The sequence below is a fragment of the Anolis carolinensis genome, chromosome 2, assembly GCF_035594765.1.
Source record: "Anolis carolinensis isolate JA03-04 chromosome 2, rAnoCar3.1.pri, whole genome shotgun sequence".
In the NCBI taxonomy this organism is placed as follows: domain Eukaryota; kingdom Metazoa; phylum Chordata; class Lepidosauria; order Squamata; family Dactyloidae; genus Anolis; species Anolis carolinensis.
In genome coordinates, this window is record NC_085842.1 from 7,341,280 (window position 1) to 7,366,203 (window position 24,924).

At 43.6% G+C, this 24,924-nt stretch overlaps 1 protein-coding gene across 5 annotated transcripts; it reads right to left on the reverse strand.

Moving 5' to 3' along the window:
- Nucleotides 1-1,266: 1,266 nt before the first annotated feature.
- LOC100562185 (oocyte zinc finger protein XlCOF6) lies at nucleotides 1,267-24,916 on the reverse strand. 5 transcript variants are annotated; one of them, XM_062972977.1, is made up of 7 exons: nucleotides 24,724-24,916; nucleotides 16,401-16,593; nucleotides 15,658-15,980; nucleotides 14,633-14,711; nucleotides 12,201-12,283; nucleotides 10,350-10,470; nucleotides 1,267-4,247 (listed from the first exon to the last, which is right to left on the reverse strand). In XM_062972977.1, the coding sequence occupies exons 3-7, from the start codon at nucleotides 15,973-15,975 to the stop codon at nucleotides 2,473-2,475; spliced, it is 2,376 nt and encodes a 791-aa protein (XP_062829047.1). In that variant the 5' UTR covers nucleotides 15,976-15,980; nucleotides 16,401-16,593; nucleotides 24,724-24,916; the 3' UTR covers nucleotides 1,267-2,472. The 5 variants fall into 5 exon arrangements, with proteins under 5 accessions (XP_062829047.1, XP_008120748.1, XP_062829046.1 ...); XM_008122541.3 differs by having other exon boundaries at nucleotides 15,658-16,075; XM_062972976.1 differs by having other exon boundaries at nucleotides 16,397-16,593.
- Between the last annotated feature and the right edge of the window lie 8 nt (nucleotides 24,917-24,924).

The following is a 24,924-nucleotide window of genomic DNA, read 5'->3' on the forward strand; positions in this document are numbered from 1 at the left end:
GGTGGGAGGAACGAAAGGCCTCCATGGACCTCCTTCAGGGTGGGAGGAACGAAAGGCCTCCATGGACCTCCTTCCAGGTGGAAGGAAGGAAAGGCCTTAATGATCCTTCAGGATGGGAAGAAAGGTCTCCATGGACCTCCTTCAGGGTGGGAGGAACGAAAGGCCTCCATGGACCTCCTTCAGGGTGGGAGGAAAGAAACGCCTCCATGGACCTCCTTCAGGGTGGGAGGAACGAAAGGCCTCCATGGACCTCCTTCAGGGTGGGAGGAACGAAAGGCCTCCATGGACCTCCTTCCAGGTGGAAGGAAGGAAAGGCCTTAATGATCCTTCAGGATGGGAAGAAAGGTCTCCATGGACCTCCTTCAGGGTGGGAGGAACGAAAGGCCTCCATGGACCTCCTTCAGGGTGGGAGGAAAGAAAGGCCTCCATGGACCTCCTTCCAGGTGGGAGGAAAGAAAGGTCTCCATGGACCTCCTTCCAGGTGGAAAGAAAGGACTCCATGGACCTCCTGGACGGGAAGAAATAAAGCCCTCCATAGACCTCTTTCAGGATAAAAGGAAAGGCAGGCCTCCATGGACCTCCTCCTGGACAGGAGGAAAGGAAGGTGATGGCTTAGTGGTATGGGACTCTGAGAGTTGTAGTTTTGGCGAAGCTCCAGCACTGCCTTGCAAAGCTACACGTGGGAGGCCTAGCCTCCCTCTTGGGAACAGAGAACAGCTCTTCTTTTTCATACAGCTCTGTCTATCAGTCTTAACCTTTGGTCCAACCTCTTCCAGCTTTGGCTAGGGAAGATCTTAGAAAAAATGAGTGAATTGGGATGGAGAGGATTTATTCTCTTGGAGGACTCTGGGGAGCTCTCTCTTTTCTTGTAGTATATCTGCAGTCCAGGCATGGGCCAACCTTGGCCTTCTCTTCAGGTCAAAACACCATAGGAATTGTGGGAGTTGAAGCCCTCCTAGAAGGAGGGCTGAAGTTGGCCCATGCCTGCCCCAGAGGATACGTGGAATTCGTGAATAAAAATAAATAAAAATAAACTTTATTTTTATATCCCGCCCCATCTCCCCGAAGGGACTCGGGGCGGCTCACAACAGGGACAAGCCTGAAACAACGACACAACATATTTGACAAAAACTTAAAACATTTCAACGATACACAAAATAAAATAATGGACAATACATTAAAATCCAAGCAGATAAAATCAGAGTAATCAAAAGCAATAAAAGAATACAGGGAACCAATTGTGTGACAGGCGAACCAACACACAGCTTTATAAATCTTTTGCATATTTATTGTTCAAAAAGGTACAACTATTCAGTTACATGCTCTTTGTGGAGTTTCATCATATCAGAGACATATTTCCCATCTATGTACACAACCTTTCGCAGATGGTCTAGGGATGTTCTTCAGACACGTACAGTAAGGGACATCACTCTTACTTAAGCATGGAATTTGATATTAACTGCCCTCAAATCAAGTTCAACTTATAGCAACCCTATAAATGAGAGGCCTCCAAAGTCTTCTTCTTTTCCTGCTGCCTTCTACATTGTCAAGCAATAATAATATTATAATTCAAAAGCTGTTTGAACTGAAACATGTAACTATATCTATAGATCTTTTTTTTACTATTTACATTTTGAACAAAATTAATTGTGAATTAATTATTATCTACCATGAACCGATAAACCAAAAATATCATATTTCAACACTAAGGGCAAAGGGATCTTTATATTACATTACAGCAGAATAGGAATGAAATGCAGGCTGTTTCAAAACGATGGACCCAAGTTCAAGACGGTATATTTCATGGTGGCAACATGTTACCATTACACAAGAAGTTTCACACTCTTTAATGAGTCATCAAGTTATACTAATCATTTTGATCCAGAAACAAGCCTAAAAATAATTCTGCAGATGGAGAATATGTCATTAGGCCTTATGTTGTGTAGTTGCCATCTTGTAAATGACTGAGGCCAAGAGCCGTTTGTGCGCAGGGAGAAGCAACTAGTGGCAATTGTTTGAAATTGTATGCTTCACACTTTGAAGTTGTAAGACTTCCATTCATGGGTGGTTCATAGTTACAGAGATACAGTGATTTCAAATCAGGTCCATCTTTTTGAAACACCCTATATTTAATATTACAAATCATTGTTCAAAGAAGCAAATACTTAAGCTTACATGAGGATTTGTTTTGAACTCCATCTTTTTCCTTTTTAATAGATGTTAATCAGGCCACACAGCCAATACCTTTTTGATGTGTTACCAAGTTCTGTTAGGTACCATTGGTCTTTCTCCTTAACAGCCGTTGACTTGGTTCCCATTACATGGTGATTCTTGTGACTGTCATAAGTTGTGAGAAATAACTGAAACACTATCTATGCTCCAAGCATTTAAGTGGTACCTCCTGTGTATGAATTCTTCGATAATACGTGAAGTCCCAGTTCTGACTGAAAGTGTAATAGTACAAAACTAGTTCTACCATTTGACCTTTGTGTGAATTCTCTGATGACGACCGAGGTGTGTCTTCTGACTGAAGCTTTTCCCACATTCCAGGCATTTGAAGGGCTTCTCTCCGGTGTGAGTTGCTTGGTGACAAGTGAGGTTTGTTTTCTGACTGAAGATCTTCCCGCACTCAAAGCACCTGAATGGCTTCTCTCCATTATGAGTCCTTTGATGACGAGTGAGGTCTGTCTTCCGACTGAAGCTTTTCTCACATTCAACACATTTAAACAGTTTCTCGCCAGTGTGTGTCGCTTGATGAAAAGTGAACTTGATCTCCTGGCTGAAGGTTTTCCCACACTCCAGGCATTTAAACAATTTCTTATCTGCGTGCATTGTCAGATGACAAACTAGGCTTCTCTTCCGACCGAAGCTTTTCCCACACTCGAGGCATTTAAAGGGTTTCTCCCTTGTGTGAGTTGCTTGATGAGAAGCGAGGTTGGCCTTCTGACAGAAGCTTTTCCCACACTCAAGGCATTTGAACCGCTTCTCCCCCGTGTGAATCACTTGATGAGAAGTCAGGTTTGACTTCTGGCTGAAGGTTTTCTCACACTGCGAGCACTTAAAGGGTTTTTCCCCAGTGTGAGTCGCTTGGTGATGAATAAGGTTCGTCTTCTGGCTGAAGCTCTTCCCACACTTGAGGCACATAAACAGTTTCTCCCCAGTGTGAGTCGCTTGATGGCGAGTGAGATTTGTCTTCCAACTGAAGCTCTTCTCACACTCTGAGCATTTAAACAGCTTCTCCCCAGTGTGAATTGCTTGGTGACAAGTGAGGTTTGCCTTCCGATTGAAAGTCTTTCCACACTCAAAACATCTGAACAGCTTCTCCCCAGAGTGAGTGGCTTGGTGACGAATGAAGTTCGTCTTCCGACCGAAGGCTTTCCCACACGCAGGACATTTATAGAGTTTCTCCCCGGTGTGAGTTCTTTGATGACAGAGGAGGCTTATTTCATGATTGAAGCTTTTCCCACACTCTGGGCATTTAAATACTTTCTCCCCGGTGTGAGATGCTCGGTGACGGTTGAGGCTGCCTTTGTGGCTGAAGCCTTTCCCACACTCTGAGCACTGAAACGGCAGCTTCCTTGTGTGAGTGACTTGATGAGAAGCAAAATCCACCTTGCAACTGAAGGCCTTCCCACATTCCAAGCATTCAAAGGGTTTCTCCCCTGAGTGTCTGGCTCGATGACTAGTGAAGATTATTTTCCAGCTGAAGCTCTTCCCACACTCCAGACACTGAAATGGTTTCTCCCTTCTGTGGGATGCTTGGTGACGACTGAGATTCGTCTTCCAACTGAAGCTCTTTCCACACTCCAAACATTTAAATGGCTTATCTCCTACGTGAGCCTCCTGGTGTGGTATCAATTGTGACTTCCACTTGAATCTCCTTCCACACCTCAAGCACTTGAATGGTTTTTCTCCTGTATGAGTCCTTCTAGATGAAGGCAAACTGGAGGCCTTCCCACAGTCACTTCTTTTGGAAGAGTTCTCCCTTGTGTGAATTCTCCTGTGAAGATTCAGGCTTGTTTTGCTTCGAAAGCTCCTCCCACATACAAGACAAATATGTCTCTGTCTTCCTTTCTGTGCTATTTCTTCAAGGGAGGTTTCACAAACCTCACCACTCTGAGAAAAAATGTTCCCACTCTTTGGAAATTCAGATTTTAGTTTATTCTCATTCCTCTGTCTACAGCGGGCTCTTTGCATCAATGCTCTGCGTGGTTCTTCTTTCTTCTCACTCAGTCGGTCACTTCCACCTGGAAAAGAGCAACACAACGGCTCAGAGCCTAAAACTGAAATAGGGGCCACACAACTAGCAAGCCACAACTGGCATCAAACTGAGGAAGCTACTTGCGAGAGAAATGGGACTCCACAGTTTCTCTCCATTAGCTCCATTAAAGAGGGATTTCTTTCCTCAGCATTTCTGGGAAAAAATAGAAAGCCATGATAGTGAATTGAGGATTCAACTTTACTGAAAGAAATACATTCATATCCCACACTAAGACCAAATTCTGAATTGAGGGAGCACCCCAAGTTCATACCTCATATATCTTAATAAGGAAGGTGACAGATCACCTTACATTGAACATATATGTTGAGGTACTTTTCTGTCTAACTACAATTTATGGTTAGAAGGGAAGAGAAAAGAAAGAGAAGTGAAGGGAAAAGAAAGAGAAGAGAATGGAGAAGGAAAGGTCAGAGGAAGCAAAGGAGGGGAAAAGAAAGAAAAAGGAGATAAGTAAGGAAAGGAAAAAGGGCATGAGGGGAAGGAAAGAGAAAGAAGGGATGAAGGCAGGGGGTCAGCGGCCCTTCTGACACTCAGGCAATGTCAGGTATATGTGCTGTTAGGAGGCCTTTAATTGCTATCAGGGAGGAATTAAATATTCTGAATATATAATCTTGGGTATGTCAACTTGTTTTTTTCTGGAGAAAAGTCCCTGAAGCTAAGGATGTATCTACACTGTAGAATTAATGCACTTTGACATAACTTAAACTGCAATGGCTCAATGCTATGGATTTATGGGAATTGTCATTTTATAAGATCCTTATCGTTCCCTGACCAAGAGTGCTGGTGCCTTACTAAAATACAGCTCCCAGGACTCCACTGCATTGAGGCATGGCAGTTAAAATAGTGTCAAATCACATGAATCTATTAACCTATTAACTGCCATGCCTCAATGCAGTGGAGTCCTGGGAGCTGTATTTTGGGCCCAGGCTGTGGCGCAAGCTGGTGAGCAGCCAGCTGCAGCCAGCTGAGACCAATCACTCTGACCAAGAGGTCATGAGTTCGAGGCCAGCTCAGAGCCTGCGTTTGTCTTCTGTCTTTGTTCTATGTCAAGGCATTGAATGTTTGCCTATATGTGTAATGTGATCCGCCCTGAGTCCCCTTCGGGGTGAGAAGGGCGGAATATAAATACTGTAAATAAATAAATAAATAAAAAATAAACCTACCCTAAGACACACAATTCTAAAGAAATGTTTTTTTCAAAGACAGCCCTAGCCCAGCCATATCAGTGACTAACCCAAGTGTTCCGTCTCCCAGAAGTTTGACTTGCTTTGTCCCATAGTTGTAGGAAATAGCACCCTTTTTGCGTTTCTTTCAGGGTTGCTACAGACTCAGCAACACCCTGATAGTTAACCATCAACAGAGGTTTGTAGCCAGCCTGCAAAGCCCTTGCTGTTGTCGGCTTGCAAAAGTATCTTTTTGATCTTGAGGGCCGCCCCTTTTTCCTGGGGATAAAATCTCCATTTTGAAAAGCCCTTTTTGCCTTCTACAAAATAGAGAAAAGAACTCAGATGTGCTTGTGTGGTCAAGCCAGGCCAGCTCAGACAAGCCATAGTAAGTACTAACCTCTTGCCTTTAAAACTAGTTCTGAGTTTAGATAGGGAAAGACCTGCTCTTTCTAAAATAGCAACTCAGCACTAGGGCAGAGAATATCCCAGGATTTCTCTGCCATTGGAAGAAGCTCTAACTACTTCATCTCCAAGCTAGTTTTGAGTTTAGACAGGGAAAGACCTGCTCTTTCTGATTTAGCAACTCAGGGTTAGGGTAAAGAGCATCCCAGGATCTATCCACCTTTGGAAGAAGTTAACCCAGCAGCCAAAGGGAAAGGTACAAAGGAAACATCTGCATGATTTTATAAGTTGACTGTTTGTATTTGTAACCTCAACAAATTGTGCCAAGCCTGTCAAGAACTTTGAGAAAATAAAAATCTTGTTTGATGTTCAATTTGGAGTGGCCTTTGTGTTGGGTCTCCTGAGCTTCAAGCTAAGGCCCCCACAGTCCACCCGGCAAAGAAAGGAGCACATCTTAATTTCAACCAAAGGGTGCCTGGGTGTGACGGAACACCAAGCAAAGGCATATTAACCCTGCTCTTCACTCTCTAAGGGATTAGGTGTGTTGAGCCCCACAGTCAGACCCTTCCTTGAAATCTGATTGCCCTAAAGATTTTGAAATTGTATGAACTGAAGCCTCATTATTCCCTCAAACATTTCAGTTTTTGGCCCTTTCGTCTACTGCTGTGAGCAGTCAATGTCTGGTTTGTTTCTGATCATAAACAAATCAACCTTCTCATGCTGTGCTGGCGGGCATTCATCCAGGATCAATACTGCACAGGAAATGGTGCTATAACCTGGAGACTGAGGCTCAACCCCCAGCTGCTAAACCCACCAAGTAAAGCCAGGATATGCATTCAAATGCTCTTTGCAAAATAAATTTCACAGCATCTAGAGACCGAATAAAGGCTGTAAAGAATACTCAATAAATTTGAGTTAATGTGATGGTCTTTGTAGCTTTGTGGTCTAGTACAGTGGTTCTCAACCTGTGGGTCCCCAGATGTTTTGGCCTAACAGGTGGTAAACTGGCTGGGATTTCTGGGAGTTGTAACTCAAAACACCTGGGGACTCACAGGTTGAGAACCACTGGTCTAGTAAATATAACACCAGAGCCTGAATTCTATTGTTTCTATGGCCAACGTATTTACAGAATTATCGACCCAACAAATAGATCCCATGTTCAAGGAAACAGTTTCGGGCTCTGCATATTGTGAAACACTTTTTCTTTTAATGTTCCAACTGCAATTTTATTCATTTACATATTTATTGAATTTATATCCTGCCCTTCTCTCAAAGTGGGATCTAATAGTTAGAAAAATCTTGCTGGTATTGGGAGTGCATCCAGATGAAAATAGTGGAATTTGATTCTAGGACCCCCTGCCCCAACTCATAGATATGAAACCTGTGTGTGGTCAAGTCCCATGATATGCAAAGGCACAGTAATGTAGTGCCTTCATATAAAATGGTTTACTTTGAGGAATTTTCAGGGGGATATTTTCAAGTTATGAGTAGCTGAATCCATGGATACAGAAAAGGAGCCAAATATACTTATATTTGAGACATAAGGCAATAAATGCATCAGTAATACGTAACATTGGAGGCTGCCTGTTCATGTTCTCTTATGGAGAGCAGAACACTTTGGTCTCTAACAAGGAAAATATTTTTGTGAGTTCTTATCCCTCTGTGGAAAGAAGAGATAATCAAGGGTTGATATCAGCATTACAGGCAGGACTAAATTTTTATCTTATTAGGGAAATAGTGGGAGCTACTCCCTCCAGTGGCTCATTTTTGTCTGTTAGGTGACAAAGCACAAACAACTGAACTCACTGACCCAGTGGAAGGGGCTGTAAAATGTGGCAGGAAAACCTTTGGCTTTGGCTCTGTTTTCCACACCAGTCAAATGTAGCCACAGTACAGTTGGAGAAGTGTTCAAAGCAGACCTTCTGGGAAGATTATCTCGATTAGGATACCAACAACTGTAGTGGTCTGTATCTAGCAGAACATCTGGATATCATCTGGCCTAAAACAAGCTGTGGTGAGGCCTGTTTTGAAGAAAGCCTCCTTGGATCCGGCTAACCTCAGTAACTACAGACCAATCTCTAACCTTCCATTCTTGGGCAAGGTCTTGGAGCGGGTGGTTGCTTCCCAGCTCCAGGGATTCTTGGAAGATACGGATTTTCTGGACCAATCGCAGTCTGGTTTCAGACCTGGCCACAGTACCGAGACGGCTTTGGTCGCCTTGGTGGATGACCTCCGCAGAGAGCTGGACAGGGGGAGTGTGACCCTGCTGGTTCTCTTGGACATCTTAGCGGCTTTCGATACCATCGACCATGGTATCCTTCTGGAACGGCTCTCTGGGATGGGCCTTGGGGGCACTGCATTGCAGTGGCTCCAGTCCTTCCTAGAGGGCCATTCCCAGTTGGTGAAGCTGGGGGACACCTGCTCGGACCCCTGGCCATTGACCTGTGGGGTCCCGCAAGGTTCCATTTTGTCCCCCATGCTTTTTAATATCTACATGAAACCGCTGGGTGAGGTCATCCGGAGTTTTGGAGTGCGGTGCCATCTCTACGCGGATGACACCCAACTCTACTACTCCTTTCCACCTAATTCGAAGGAAGCCCCTCGGATACTGGACCAGTGTCTGGCCGCTGTATTGGCCTGGATGAGGGCGAACAAGCTGAAGCTCAATCCTGACAAGACATAGGTCCTCCAGGTCAGTCGTATGTCTGATTGGGGTATTGGGTGGCAACCTGTGCTTGATGGGGTCGCACTCCCCCTGAAGGCGCAGGTCCGCAGCTTGGGGGTCCTCCTGGACTCTGCGCTGACACTTGAGGCCCAGGTGTCGGCCGTGGCTGGGAGGGCCTTTGCACAACTAAAACTTGTGCGCCAGCTGCGACCATACCTCGAGAAGTCAGATCTGACCATGGTGGTCCATGCCTTAGTTACCTCTAGACTGGATTACTGCAATGCGCTCTACGTGGGGCTGCCTTTGAAGACGGCTCGGAAACTACAACTAGTACAACGATCGGCAGCCAGGTTTCTAACTGGGGCAGATTACAGGGCGCGCTCAACGCCGCTGTTTAAAGAGCTCCACTGGCTGCCATTTATTTTCCGAGCCCAATTCAAGGTGCAGGTTATCATAGAATCATAGAATAGTAGAGTTGGAAGAGACCTCATGGGCCATCCAGTTCAACCCCCTGCTAAGAAGCAGGAAATTGCATTCAAAGTACCCCCGACAGATGGCCATCCAGCTTCTGCTTAAAAGCCTCCAAAGAAGGAGCCTCCACCTCGGCCCGGGGGAGAGAGTTCCACTGCCGAACAGCCCTCACAGTGAGGAAGTTCTTCCTGATGTTCAGGTGGAATCTCCTTTCCTGTAGTTTGAAGCCATTGTTCCGTGTCCTAGTCTGCAGTCTGCATCACCTACAAAGCCCTTAACGGTTTGGGACCCACCTACCTTCGAGACCGCATTTCCCCCTATGAACCCGCACGACCTCTTCGCTCGTCGGGGGAGGCCCTCCTCTCGCTTCCACCAACTTCGCAGTTGCGGTTGGTGGGGACGAGGGAGAGGACCTTCTCCGCCGTGGCCCCCCGGCTGTGGAACTCGCTCCCCAGGGAGATTAGGCAGGCCCCTACCCTACTTTCTTTCAAGAAGAGCCTGAAAACTTGGCTATTCCAGAAGGCCTTTGTTGACTGATCCTTGTGGGATCATGTTATTTACCTATTAAGCAGTAGACCCTCTGGATTGTTTTTAGGATTCATTCAGCACCTTAAGTATTACACCTGCTGTATAATTATTCCTCCCTGATAACTTGATATTGCTTTGCACCTTGGCCTGGATCTTTTGACCCAAATCGGGATTTTAATATTATTGTGTATATTGACTTTTATGACTGTTTTTAATCATGTTGAAGTTTTACTGCTCGGTTTAATGTTTTATCTGATTTGTGCTGTCGTGTCTGGGCATGGCCCCACGTAAGCCGCCCCGAGTCCCTCCGGGGAGATGGGGCGGGATATAAGAATAAAATTATTATTATTATTATTATTATTATTATTATTATTATTATTATTATTATTATCATCATCATCATCATCATCATCATCATCATCATCCCTCCACGTTCACTGGGGTTAGGGGCACAAGACCCCTGTGAAGGTGGAAAAACATAAATCAGAAAATGCTATCTTTTTAGTGAAGGGAATACCTCTCTAAGAATCTCTAGGTCCTGCAGCTTGACTACGTACAACTTCCACTGGAACCTGACTCTAGATTTGCACTGGAGGATCTAGAGTTTGCTAGAGAGAACAATCAAATCTGTGAAAAATCAAATCTGCAAAAGTCAAATCTACAAATGTAATGAAAAAACAATACTGTGATCTTAACCAAGATACAACTGTGAACAGCTTCCTGGGACCAGAGAGTCAGAAACCAGCAGACTTCCAGATGAAAAAGAACTGAGAAGGGGTTTTCTTTCTTCAGAATTTATACATTGATTTGATCAACCAAAAGGAAGATGAGGCCTTACCCGGGGAGGAGAGGAGCCCCCAATTCTCCTCCATCACCTCTCTGTGAAGGACTCTTTGGCCTGGATCCAGCAGGGCCAACTCCCCTTCAGTGAAATCCACAGCCACATCTTGGAAGCTCACCTATTGACAGACCAATTATTCACAAGTTGAACATGAAAACCCTGAGTCAGAAAAAAGAGCAATGTACTTGAACAACAATTGTCCCCCACATAGTAACCTTTGCAATGCCTTCTATGAGCAACTTTGATGAAATCAAAGGCAACTAAATATAATCTTTGGAGACCAGGGAGATGTGCAGTGGGCACAGGCTCCAAAGGGCATGGTTCCCCACCTCTTAGTTGAGGATCTGGCATGGCAGAGGGTTGGACTGGATGGCTTTGTGATCTCTTCCAACTCTAGGATTCTATGGTTCTATGATTTGTTCTTTGCTTTACATCTATTCATTTGTATTTAGCTATATTTTCACCATTTTGGCCATTTCAGTTATACAGACTGAAAGCAATAGAACTGTCTAGAGGACAGATCAACATCAACAATATACTTACGCTGTTACACATTTGTTGGAGAGGATAAACATATCACATTTATCTCGACTCTATGCACAGTTTCAAAGGTATTCAGAGTCTAGGTTTATTATTTATTTATTTATTTTATTTAGGTTTGCATTTCCCACTGCAGATCAGTGATTTCCAAGAATTGATCCTCCAGGTGTCTTGGACATCACCCTCTTTGGCTAATGGGCAAAGATTCTGGGAACTAAAATCCAAAACACCCGAGGACCCCAGTTTGGGAATCCCTTCTGTAGACTTTACATTTATTTATTTATTTATTTAAAACATTTATATTCCGCCCTTCTCACCCCAAAGGGGACTCAGGGCGGAGTACAACATATATACAGCAAGCATTCCCTGCTGGGACATAATAAAATAATTATAAATATACTCAAAACATTAGAAACATTAAACATTAAAGCATTAAACATTAAAATCAGTTATATCTACTTTAAAATCAGCTGTTTAAACTACTTCAGGACACCATGGACAAGCATATCGCTTTTGTAGACATTAGGTGGCTGAGGATTATTCTTGAAAGGAATACATCTCAAATTGATGCTGCTAGTAGTACACTGAATATGGTCCTTATAGAGAATTGCAGTGTTAAAGCATAGCAATTTACACTCCATTTTTCAATGTCTGAGTGTAATGTATCTCACATCGAGAAACTGCACTTCTCAGATATTTATATCCACTTCAGTATTTGGTAGCATTTTGAATACAGGTTGAATATCTTCCATCTAGGCAATGATAACTTGGCTTTCTGGTGGTTCAATGAACACAAACTTTGTTTCATGCTCGAAATGATTAAAAAACATTGTTTCTAAAATTACCCTCAGGCTGTGCACATAAGCTGTACATGAAACATATATGCATTTTGTGTTTTATCTTCGATCCCATCTCTAAAATCTCTCATTAGGTATATGCAAGTATTCCAAAATCAAAAATGAAATCCCAGAATCCAAAACACTTCTGGTCCTGAGCATTTTGGATAAGAGATATGTGGGAAACCTAGGTTCTTACACAATTATAGCTTTGTATTTAGAGAGTTTTGATAACCCTATCGGTAACACTTAACAGTATCGTCAATATTGCATTCTTGCCTATACTGAAGGTGGCATGCTGTCAGTTGTCTTTCATCTTCTTGAGTTTGTCATGAAACCGGTCTCAAAAAGCTCCAATCAATGTACAGTACTTATATAAAGGTTGCAACTGGACTGTTTACACTTTTTCAGTGAGTGTACTGGGTCTCACCAACATTCAAGAAAACTAAATTGCTGGAGCTTCTTGCCTTACCTCGCCCTGTCTTGCAGAAGGTGTTCTCAAACCAGACTGAAAAGATGTGCTTGGGCATATAAGCTGTGTCCTCATTCCACCTCCTGCGAGAACAGACAGGGTGAAAAGAGAGCATTATTTCTCATTCACACATGTAAAATATTTTAGTAGGAAGGGTCTTCATGGGCCACAAATCCAACTCCTTGTTCAATGTCCAGCTAGAGCATCCATTGCAGGGAAATGTCCAGGATTTTCTTGAAGACATCAATCAAAGTCTACCCTCCTGTAACTTCAAACTATGGTCCTGTCTTTCCTGCAGCCTCCTCTTTGAGGTATGTAAAGGGTGCACTTATGTCATCTCCCCAGTCTTTTCTTTACCAACTCAACACGGCCAGCTCCTCCAAGCTTTCCTCATAGGTTTTGCTCTTTATACTTTTTATCATTCTTATTGCCCTTTTCTAAATTGATCCAACCTGTCTATATTCTGTGATAAATGCCATAGTATGCACACAAAAACAGTTAGAACATGACAGCAGAAAGAAAGCAAGCCAGAGCTTGGCAGGGATCCAAAAACAATTAACAAATGGAGAGAGAGCTGTGACTGCTTTAGATCCCTGTCAGCACCAAGGCCAAATGTTAATAGCTATCCAGTGATATGAAAAAAAGTAAATAATACTAACAACAACAAGTTTCTTTCTTACCCGCCTCTCCACATGGCTCGAGGCGGGTTACAGAATAATTAAAGCATACACACATTAAAAAAATACCACAAATACACATATTAAAACGTATTTCTATAAAATACATATTAAAATACACAAAACAGAGATTAAACAAAGGGCACACATTTAAAATTCAATTAACTTGTATTAGTGGTCTTGTTTGATACTTTTCTAAAATTCACTTGGCAGTTTGAACCTGAGGAAAAGGTAGGAAGACTGAGAACAGACTTACTAACCATTGAGGAAGATATGGATCACACTTGCAAACTTGGATTTTCTTTAATTCTGTGCCATATAACCTTTCAGAGTTCAGTTTCTCTCAGCTTTGCTCTGGGAGGAGCACCCCAGACTAATGCGGAATGAACCCTGTGATAGGAAATTTGATCACCAGCTGGGAGTACTGGCTAGAATTCATTCAGGAGACCCATAAGGCTGTAAGAGGATGCAAGGCCATATTGGTGAAAGGGCTGCCACATTTGTGTGCTGAGTATCATCTGCTGCAACACTGACCACTTTATAAATCTTATGCTACAGAAGAACATGTGTCAATGTTTGGCAGACTCTTCTGAGAAGAAGCAGTGAGGCTGAGAAAGGGGAAGGGAGTGGAGTGGCTGGCATTTCCCAAGTTGCCCCACATCGTTGCATTCCCCTGCTAGTGTTGTGGATGTAAAGCTATTTCGAGCTTATGGCAACCATGATGTGAGCCTATAATGGGGTTCTCTTGGCATGGGTTTCATTCAGAGATTTGTCACATCTTGCTATGAGGCAGAAAAACTGTGACTTCCCCACGATCACTCAGTGGGTTTGTATGGCTGAGTGGGAATTTGTACCCTGTTCTCCAGGATTCCTAGTCTAACATTCAAAACACAACCACAAGTTAAAAAGGAACCAGCTTTCAAAGCTGTGCATAAGGAAGAGTACAGTGAAAAGACACAAATGAAAAACCTGGCTCTTTTTTCACCTGAGATAATACCTCTCTAGGAATTTCTATGCACTTCTAGCTCCTTCAAAGGCTATTGGAAACTGACTACAGAATCCCACTGGAAGTTCTAGAGATCACTAGAGAAGTGTTATCCCTAGAAGTCCCAAAGCTTCCATCATAATCTTGTGGTCAACTTCCAGAGAGTCATTACAGGACCCAGAGATTCCTAGAGAGAACATTTTAACCATATCTGTGAATAATCAAATCCACAAAAGTCAAATGCACAAATGTGGAAGGCCAACTGTACAATTAGAAAGCCCACTTGTTATGCTTTCATAAAGTAAGAGGTTGGAAGAGAAGGATGGTTCCCTTGTTCTCGTACAGTGATAGGGCCCAGATACCAAGCTCTTCCATGCAGAGGAAGAGAGCAGGAGCTGGGAAAAGGCTCTGCAGACCTCTTCACACTAAAGGAATTATCCACTTTAAACCTTGTGTCTGCCTCCTACAGAATTCTAGGGCTAGTTGTTTAGGGATGGGCCTTTAAACTGTTCAGTCAGAAAGGTCCTAGACCTCATTAAACAACAAATTCCAGAATTCCGCAGGAAGGAGGCAGCCAAAGAATTTCAAGTGGGTAGTTGCCTTAGTATGATGAGGTCCCCTGTCTGTCTGTCTGTCTGTCTGGGGTGAGAATGCCAAACCACCAAATACATATGGAATGTCAAAGGGCTAGGGAGGATGTGTCAACAGCATGAAAGCACTGCAATGCACACAACTCAACTATTTGGGGCAGACCCAGGAGGAATCCTTACCCACTGAGTTGGATGCTCTGTTACTATCTTGCGTGGCCCACTTGTTCTTCCCCTCAGCCTTCTCTTTCACAAAGATGTCCTGCACCAAGGACAAGAAGGAAAAAGAAAATTAAGAAAAGGACAAAGTCTGGTGGACTACTTTGCATGGTTTCCAGTAAAAGGAGGAAAGCAGTGGGGAGTTTTCCAATATCAATATTTCTTTGAATGGTGGTTTGAATGCGATTTCCTGCTTCTTGGCAGGGGGTTGGACTGGATGGCCCATGAGGTCTCTTCCAACTCTGTGATTCTATGATTCAATATATCTCAGTTAGATGAGTTTCTATGCTAAATGGGAAGAACCTGGGATGCGTTATCGGAACCACAACCACATTATAGTCGCCGTCTCCATACATGCTCTAGCTCAGGCATGGGAAAACTTTGGCCATCCAGGTGTTTTGGACTTCAACTCCCGGCTGTTAGGAATTTTGAGAGTCGAAGTCCAAAACACCTGGTATGCCTAGTCTAGCTTGTCAAAGTATAGCATATTACAGCCATTCAGGCAGAAAGTGACTAGGGTATATGTCACCTGGCCACATCAAACCCTGCAGGAACAGATTCAGTTGCATCCAACTTTTAACTGAGCAAATGCACTGCTGGCCAACCAGAAAACTGAGCATCTGGTTTAGGGCTGAATGCAGGAGTATACTGAGACAGCAAACCATGTCTTCAGGGGGAGTTTAAATCCATTCACCAGAGACTACAGGCCCTTCTACACAGCCATATAACCCAGAATATCAAGGCAGAAAATCGCACAATATCTGCTTTGAACTGGAATATCTGAGTCCACACTGCCATATATCCCATTTCAAAGCAGATAATGTGGGATTTTATTCAGCTGCGTGGGAAGGCCCCGTGTTCGTTTTTCTTGATTTCTTTTTTGATTGATGAGGAGCTCCTATGTCGTATCAGAATTAAACCGCATTTTCCGTATCCTTGCAAACAAATATATCTCACCTTCTGAAATGTCTTGGAGGCAATCCACTCACCTGCTGCTCTTTGAATTTCTTTTCTTCTGCCCGACTCAGGAGGAATCCTTCAGCCAAAGCCACGGCCTGGGAACTGGTCTCTGCCCCACATTCCCTCACCCAGCGCTCCATCTCCGCAGGAAGGACGGCCAGGAACTGCTCCAGGAGCACCAGGTCCAGCATCTCCACCTTGGAGTGTCGCTCGGGCTTCAGCCACAGGCGGCAGAGAGAGTGGAGGCGGCTGCACACCTCTCGGGGCCCCAAAGTCTCCTTATAGGTGAACAGCCTGAAGTCTTGTGCGCCCGAATCCCACTCCTCCTTCCCCGGTTCCTTCCGCATGGCTCCTACAAAGAATCCTCCTTTGTGCTGAGCTCGAACAAGATCAAGCCTTTCTCCCAATTTGGGGCTCACTGCATTCATGGGCATCTTGGTCTTTCACCTGTTCCCAAAGAGCCCTTTTTAGAGTTGGATAGATTCCATCACATCAAGATGATTGGTGTCCCCTCTCTTTCCACTGCCCAGCCCTTAATCATTCCCTGCCTTCTTCTTTCGCCTTCCATGGAGGGTAGAAGCAGCTTGGCCTTCCAATCATTCTGTAACACTCACAGGGCTGCACCAAGGAGGTATCAAGGTGGCACAACTAGTGAAGTGTATACAGGGTGGTTCCTCCATCCGAGAGGGTGATATCTGCCTGTCTCAGGTATGACCAGCTGTCACTCTTGGCCTTGTTCCCGCCCCTTCCTGCTATAGTTATACTTACTTACTTAGGCAATTCCTAGTAGGCCGAGGATGATGGTCCTCCCATTCTGGTTTCTTGGGGGTGTGTCTGCAGGTGGCTGAAGACCAGTTATAGTTATGCTCCTTCCTAGAGGCAGCTACAGGGAGCTCACATGGACTGTACTGAAGAATTTGGTGCCACCTTTCCACTGAAGGACTCAAGCTGGAGCGGGAAGCAGCCTAATGAATGATATTAACATTAATATTGTTGTTAAGAATAATGAAAGCAACAACACTCTCCCCACTATTTTCTCAACCAGTAAGAATAATACGTAATACTGTAACAACAAGAACAACAACAATAATAATAGCAACAAGAATACTGTAGAGGTGGAGCATTTATCTTGCGGCCTCCGTGCAACTTGGAATACTACTACTAATAATACTAATAATAATAAAATGAGCTTAGAATTGGCTGAGGGAAATCCCTTCCTCTTTCACTCCTGAATGACCGTTGGAATGTATCTACAGTAGAGTGTCACTTATCCAACATAAACGGGCCGGCAGAATGTTGGATAAGCGAAAATATTGGATAATAAGGAGGGACCAAGGAAAAGCCTATTAAACGTGAAATTAGGTTATGATTTTACAAATTAATCACCAAAACATCATGCTTTACAACAAGTGCCACTTGTTTGGGGTGTGTGGCTGCACTTGTGTTGTTAATGGGAGTGTTGGTTGCTGTCTAGAGAAACGGCTGTGGATCCGGGCGGAAGGCAGACTGCATTGGATAATACAGGACGTTGGATAAGTGGGACTCTACTGTATTACGAATACTATTAATAATAATAAAATGAACAACAACAACAAAAAGGGCCTCTGCCCAGATAATAGAACAGGACTAATAAAGATAATAATAATCATAATCATCAATCCACATACGATCTTTTGTAAATGAAACAAATACACAAACAAACTTTGATTTGCATATACCAGAGCAGATTGTGGGCACCTTTGTATATTCCACCATGTCCAACATCATCCCACCATGTCAATATAACAATCTGTAATACTCGTATTATGCTATACTAATAATATAATATATTGTATATACATATAATATTGATAATATTATAATGTAATACAATATAATAATATACACTATTATAACTATGTTTATATTACATGTAATATTACTAATAATATTGCAATATAGTAGTATAGTACAATATAGTAATATATAATACTTATATTGTATATTCATATAATATTGATAATATTATAATGTAATACAATATTATAATAATACACTATTATAATTGTATATTTATATTACATTTAATATTGCTAATAATATTGCAATATAGTGGTATAGTACAATATAGTAATATATAATTCTTATATTGTATATACATATATTCATTATATTATAATGCAATACAATATAATAATAATAATCATACACTATTATAATTGTATATTAATATTACATATAATATTACTAATAATGTTGCAATATAGTGGTATAGTGCAATATAGTAATATATAATACTTATATTGTATATACATATAATATTGATAATATTATAATGTAATACAATATAATAATAATAATAATACACTATTATAACTGTATATTTATATTACATGTAATATTACTAATAATATTGCAATATAGTGGTATAGTACAATATAGTAATATATAATACTTATATTGTATATACATATAATATTGATAATATTATAATGTAAAAACAATATAATAATAATACACTATTATATCAGTATATTTATATTACATGTAATATTACTAATAACGTTGTAATATATATTGTATGTACATATAGTTGTAAGCCGCCCCGAGTCCCCTTCGGGGTGAGAAGGGCGGGATATGTCACTAATAAATAAATAAACAAATAAATGTCAGTGTTAGCATTTCTGGAAGTTGAAGGCCAAAACATCTGGGGACCCACAGGTTGAGAACCACTGGTACAGTAAAGTCTCACTTATCCAAGCTAAATGGGCTGGCAGAAACTTGGATAAGCGAATATCTTGGATAATAAGGAGGAATTAAAGAATGAGAACCAGTGGTACAGTAGAGTCTCACTTATCCAAGCTAAATGTGCCAGCAGAACCTTGGATAAGCGAATATCTTGGATAATAAGAAGAGATTAAACATCAAATTAGGTTATGGTTTTACAAATTAAGCACCAAAACATCATGTTTAACAACAAATTTGACAGAAAAAGTAGCTCAATACACAGCGATGCTATGTTGTAATTACTGTATTTACGAATTTAGTACCAAAATATCATGATGTAGTGAAAACACTGACTACAAAAATGTCAGGCTTACTTCAAAGGACCAGTCTGAACGCAGATCAAAGACAGCTGCTCTCAAACACAATCTTTATTGAAGAATACATGACTTTGGAAAAGTCGAGAATGACCTAATGTTTACATACATCTAATTTTATCACTTCTGATGCAACGTAATATCACACGCAAATATCATCATCAAACCCCACCTTCTGGATCACATTTCCACCAAGGTTTCTATCCCCCCCACACTACAGCAATTATAATTGTTTATACTTTCACCCCTGAGTTCCCAGGCTCATTTTATCTTCTCCCGCCAGGTGCTCGCATGTTTATGTTATGAAGTCAGATTCAGGGCTTGGAAATTCAGCCCTGGGATCTGGCTGCATGACATGGCGCCCCCGTTTTCTTCGTCCTCCTCTTCGGTTCTTCTTTCACCATAGTCCTGAAACAAATCAACCAATAACTCTATGGGTCTATTTTGTCTAAAGTCCCCATATATTTTTTCAGCAAGCTGCGATGGAAGACTGGGTGTATTTTCCCTAAACTTTTTGGCAATGCCAATTGGAAAGTCACTTCATTGATAACACCCTGTATTCTGAATGGTCCAATATATTTGGGGCCCAGTTTTCTTGAAGGTAACCCCAATTTGATGTTTTGGGTACTTAACCACACTAGATCTCCTTTATCTAATTTATCGCCTTCCACCCTCTTTCTGTCTGCGAACGTTTTATACTTTTTGTGTGCTTCTTTTAACGATGCAGTCACTTGATTCCAACATTCCATCATTTGCGTTTTCCATTTCCCTGCCTCTGTTCCTTCATTTTCTGTCCACCTCGGCAATTGGGGTAAAGGTTGTATTTCATACCCGTAAACTACTTCAAAGGGGGTTTTATTTGTTGCTGAATGTATAGTTGAATTAAAGGCTAGTTCCGCAAACGCCAACCACCTAGACCAGTCATTTTGTCTCATGTTAGAGTACATTCGAAGGAACTGCCCAAGCGTTTGCTGAGTACGTTCTACCGCCCCGTTTGTCATGGGGTGAAAAGCAGAACTTAAACTCCTTTCTGCTCCTAGCATTTCCAAGAATTTTTCCCAAAATTTTGCTGTGAATTGTACTCCTCTGTCACTGACTACTCTACTTGGACATCCATGTAATTTGTAAATATGGTTTATGTACAATTCAGCTAGTTTCTCAGCCGATGGTAGCTTCGTCAGTGCTATAAAGTGGGCCTGTTTAGAAAACAGGTCTAATACTGTCCAAATATAACGATGTCCTTTGCTGACTGGCAGTTCTCCCACAAAGTCCATAGCTACACATTCCCAAGGCCTGGTAGGTTCCGCTACTGTCTGTAACAATCCCATAGGCTTCCCTCCTCCCGATTTATTTCTGGCACAATCATCACATTGGACAACATGATTCTTTATGTCCTTCCTCATTCCTGGCCACCAACAATGTTTTGCTATTGCCTTTGTTGTTTTGGTAATTCCTGTATGACCAGCGCTCTGGTTGTTGTGAAAACGATGCAGAATCTTAATCCTTAATATTGCTGGGATATACAGTTTCTTGTTTACAAACCAAAATCCCCCCTTCTGGTCCCCCTTTTCTGCGTTGGACGCGATCCATTGATCTCCTTTATAAGACTGTTTTAGTTCATTTCCCCAGCTATCTTCCCCGCCGAGTTCGACAAAAGCCGTGTCCTCCTTTTGGGTTTGTGCTCTTGTCCTGACAGCTAAGCCCCATTGTTTGTCAGAGAATATTGTCCCCTCCTTTGCTGTGGTTAGGCCTTCGTGTTGAGGCATGCGTGAAAGAGCATCTGCCAAGACATTCTGTTTCCCTTGAAAAAACTTTAATTGGAAATCGAATCTGCTGAAGTATTGCGCCCATCTGATTTGTTTGGGGGACAATTTTCTAGGAGACTTTAAATACTGGAGATTCTTATGGTCAGACCAAATTTCGAATGGGATTCCGCTTCCTTCGAGGAAGTGTCGCCAGCATTCTAAGGCTTTTAATATGGCTAATGCCTCTTTTTCCCATATTGGCCAACTTTTTTCAGTTTCGCTGAACTTCCGTGACAAATATCCACAGGGTTTTAAGTTCCCATTTTGATCCTTTTGCAATAGCACTGCCCCGTATGCACAGTCTGAGGCATCGCAATGGATTATGAAAGGGCTCCTGATATCAGGGTGTTTTAGGATGGGTCCTTCAGTGAAGCATTCTTTTAAGGTCTCGAATGCCTTTTGGCATTCTGGCGTCCAACTCAGTTTGGCGCCGGGAGCTTTCACTTTTGCTGTCTCCCCTTTCCCTTTTGTTTTTAAAAGTTCTGTAAGGGGTGCGGTTATTTGTGCAAAGCCTTTTATGAAGGGTCTGTAAAAATTTGCAAACCCCAGAAATGATTGTAATTGCCTCCTTGTTTGAGGCACTCCCCATTCTTTCACATCTGCTACTTTAGCTGGATCCATAGCTAACCCTTCTGGAGACATCCGATATCCCAGAAAGTCAATTTGAGTTTTATTAAATTCACATTTGGACAGTTTTGCGTACAGCTTTGCTTCTCTTAGTCTCTGCAAAACTTCCCGGACCAATTTTACGTGCTTTTCCTTATCTTCAGAAATGATCAAGATATCATCAAGGAATATGAACACCCCTCTGTACAATAACGGGTGTAGTATTTCATTTATAAGCTGCATAAAGCAGCCGCTTCCATTTTTTAACCCGAAAGGCAAAATTTCGTATTCAAAATGGCCGAATGCGCAGGAAAATGCGGTTTTCCAAGTATCCTCCGGTTTGATCCTTAATTTATGATACGCTTCAATTAAATCCAGTTTAGTAAATATGCTCCCTTTCTTCAATACGGTAATTAAATCCTTGACTAAGGGCATAGGGTATTTATTGTCCTTGGTAATTGCGTTTAAATTTCGATAATCAATGCACAATCTTAGGGAATTGTCTTTCTTTCTCCTAAATAACACTGGAGCCCCGAGAGGAGAATTAGATGGCTTAATGAAGCCTCGAGCCAGGTTTTTATCGATGTATTTTCTCAATTCCTCCTTCTCCTGCACAGACATGGGATACACTTTTGGTTTTGGTAAGTCTGCTCCTGGGGTTATTTCAATCCCTACTTCTATATTTCTTTTGGGAGGCAATTTACTGGCCTCTTTCTGATTGAAAACATCCGCAAAGTCTCTGTATTCAGGTGGCAATAGCTGTGGGTCTATTTCCCCTGCTTCGTCTTCCTCGTCCTCCTCTTCTGCAATTTTGCTTATCTCCCATTGCATCTGCTGTTCTTTAAATGCTAAGCTTTTTCCTCTCCAATCTACTTCAGGATTTGCTTGTTCGAGCCATGGTATCCCCAATATTACATGGTATGTGGCAATAGGGGCTATCACAAAGGATATTCTTCCTTCCCATTTGCCTATTTTGCATGGAACTCCCCGTAATTCCTTTGTAGATACTTCCCCAGCAGCGACTGATCCATCTAGCTGCGAAAATGCAATTGGGGAGTCAAGTGCCATCTGCTGGCATTTCAGCGCTCCTGCTAATTCTGGGGTTATAATGTTCCTAGAACACCCGCAGTCTACAAACGCCTTGCAGGTGGCCCGATTTTCTAGCCCCGAGAGGCAAATTGGTACTACTATCATGCGTTTGTCCCGACTCACCAATCTTTCCGAAGATTCTGGGGCCTGCACCTCCTCCTCCGCACGCCTCCCGGTTGCTGGCTTGGGCTTTGGGGCTTTTGGCGGCTCCCCCTTCCGGGCCCAGCATTCCGCTGCTCGGTGGCCCGTCTTCCCACATACAAAGCATCCCGGTTTAGGTTTGTTGTCGTCTCCTCTGGAGGGAATCCCCGGCCTCCCTCCGGGTCTTTCTTGCTTCCTCGTTTCTCCTCGACCTCTCGCCACCGGTCTTTGCTGGCCGCTGCTGCTCCTGAAGCGCTTTACTTGGGCCAGGGTGGATTCGACGCGCCCCGCTAGTTGAATCCATCCCTGGAGCGTCTCGGGGTCGTCTCTGTGCGCTGCCCAGCTGAAAATCTCGGGGCGTAGTCCCTCTTTAAATAGTTCCACTTTGGTTACTTCAGACCACTCCGGTACCCTTTCCGCGAGGTGGAGGAATTCCTCTGCGTACTCGGGCACCGTTTTGTCCCTCTGTTTTATTCCTTTCAGCTGGTCTCGAGCCCTCAATTGCTCTAGCCGGTCTCTGAACCGGTTCTCCAGTGCGGCGAGGAAGCGGGGCACTGACCTCAGGCATGGGTCGCGTCTGGCATGCAATTGCACATACCAGCTGGCCGCTCCTCGCTTTAGTGTGTTGCCGATGGCTCGAACCCTGCTTGCTTCGGAGGGAAATGTGTGTGCGTTGTCTTCCATGTATCCTCTAATGCTAATTAGAAAAAAGTTCAGTTCATCTGATTCCCCTCCGTATTCCAGCTTGAGATCTTCCCTTCTAGGCATCCATTCTGCAGCCCTTTGATGTTGTCTGGGCGGCATGGGGAAGGGTTGCATCAGGTTTCCTCGGGCGGCTCCTTGGAACACGCCGCGCCCCACTCCGGTGGTCATTCTGCGCGGCTCCTGGAAGTCTGCCGCCGCTGTCGGCTCTTCCGCCCATCCGCATACTGGCCTAGCTGTAGCCCCCTCATCTCGCCTTTCCTCGTCGTACGGCACATCCTCCTCCTCTTCCTGGACCCCCCGCTCCTCTCCGCCTTCGTCTGCGAATCCACTGGACCCGATCCCTGGCCCCAGTGGCCTTTCCACCCCGACGCCCATTCGGGGGGTTGGGAGCTCTGTTGGAGACGGCGGCCTCAGGGTCCCCAGGGCTCGCTGACGCTCCACTTCTCGCGCCATTCTGTCCCGGAACTGCAGCTCCTGCCAGTATTCCTCATCTCCCTCGTCCCTTGCCGCCACGGGGCTCTGCGTTGACGCCCGCTGGCCCCTCTGGCTCCAATCTCCTTCTTTGCTTGGTTCTCTCTCGGCGCCATATCGGCTGGCCTCCTTCTGGAGATTCTCTTCCAATAATGGCACCAATCTCCCCACGGTTTCCGACAGCCTGGATAAATTAGTTTCCAGGATGGATAACCGCAGGGCCACGGTCTCCGGCATACTTCCTCCAGATCCCCAACTGGTTTCTGCAGCCGCAGAGACGCCTCTTCCGAGCCTGGGAATTCTCTGGGTCACGCCGTTCGGCTTGGGGTACCCCGTAGAGGAAGCTATGGCTTGCAGCGTCTCTTCTCTCTTCGGTCGGGCCCCTTGCAAAGGCCTCTCTGCCTCATTTGGGCTTTGATCTTCTTCCTCGCTCATTATCACTTCACTGCGAATTCCGCAGGAGGGTGAGAAATGGGATTCTCGACTTTAGTGTCAGGCTTACTTCAAAGGACCAGTCTGAACGCAGATCAAAGACAGCTGCTCTCAAACACAATCTTTATTGAAGAATACATGACTTTGGAAAAGTCGAGAATGACCTAATGTTTACATACATCTAATTTTATCACTTCTGATGCAACGTAATATCACACGCAAATATCATCATCAAACCCCACCTTCTGGATCACATTTCCACCAAGGTTTCTATCCCCCCCACACTACAGCAATTATAATTGTTTATACTTTCACCCCTGAGTTCCCAGGCTCATTTTATCTTCTCCCGCCAGGTGCTCGCATGTTTATGTTATGAAGTCAGATTCAGGGCTTGGAAATTCAGCCCTGGGATCTGGCTGCATGACACAAAAATGCGTTGGATAATCCGGAAAGTTGGATAAGTGAATGTTGGATAAGTGAGACTCTACTAGATATTGTGCTAGGCTAATAATATAATATGTACATATAATTTGTAAGCCGCCCTGAGTCCCCTTTGGGGTGTGATGGGTGGGATATAAATGTTGCTCATCAATCATCAAACAATGTCAGTGGTTCTCAACCTGTGGGTCCCCAGGTGTTCTGGCCTACAACTCCCAGAAATCCTCGCCAGTTTACCAGCTGTTAGGATTTCTGGGAGTTGTAGGCCAAAACATCTGGGAATCCACAGGTTGAGAACCACTGGTATATGTGCATAATGCGGTATTACCGGCGCATCCCGTGGGTATCACTCCATTCATTTTGTAATAAACTCCCAACAGCATCTTGATTGGAGACTTCGAGGCCAGTAGGAATGGCTTGATGAGAGGCGAGGCCTCCTTCAGACCTAATCCGTCCTTCTCTCCTGCTGAGGAGAATGCGGCTGCCTCTCCTTCCGCCCCTGAAGGGTTAAAGCAAACGAGAGGGATTC

Bases quoted from the DNA above. Each gene is read 5' to 3' on its own strand.
- LOC100562185 (XM_008122541.3), bottom strand. From the start codon at position 16,062: ATGCCCATGAATGCAGTGAGCCCCAAATTGGGAGAAAGGCTTGATCTT. The intron at 14,712-15,657 runs GTGAGTGGATTG...TCCTTGGTGCAG, and splicing joins AGAAATTCAAAGAGCAGCAG to GACATCTTTGTGAAAGAGAA. The intron at 10,471-12,200 runs GTAAGGCAAGAA...GTCTGTCAATAG, and splicing joins CTTCTGCAAGACAGGGCGAG to GTGAGCTTCCAAGATGTGGC.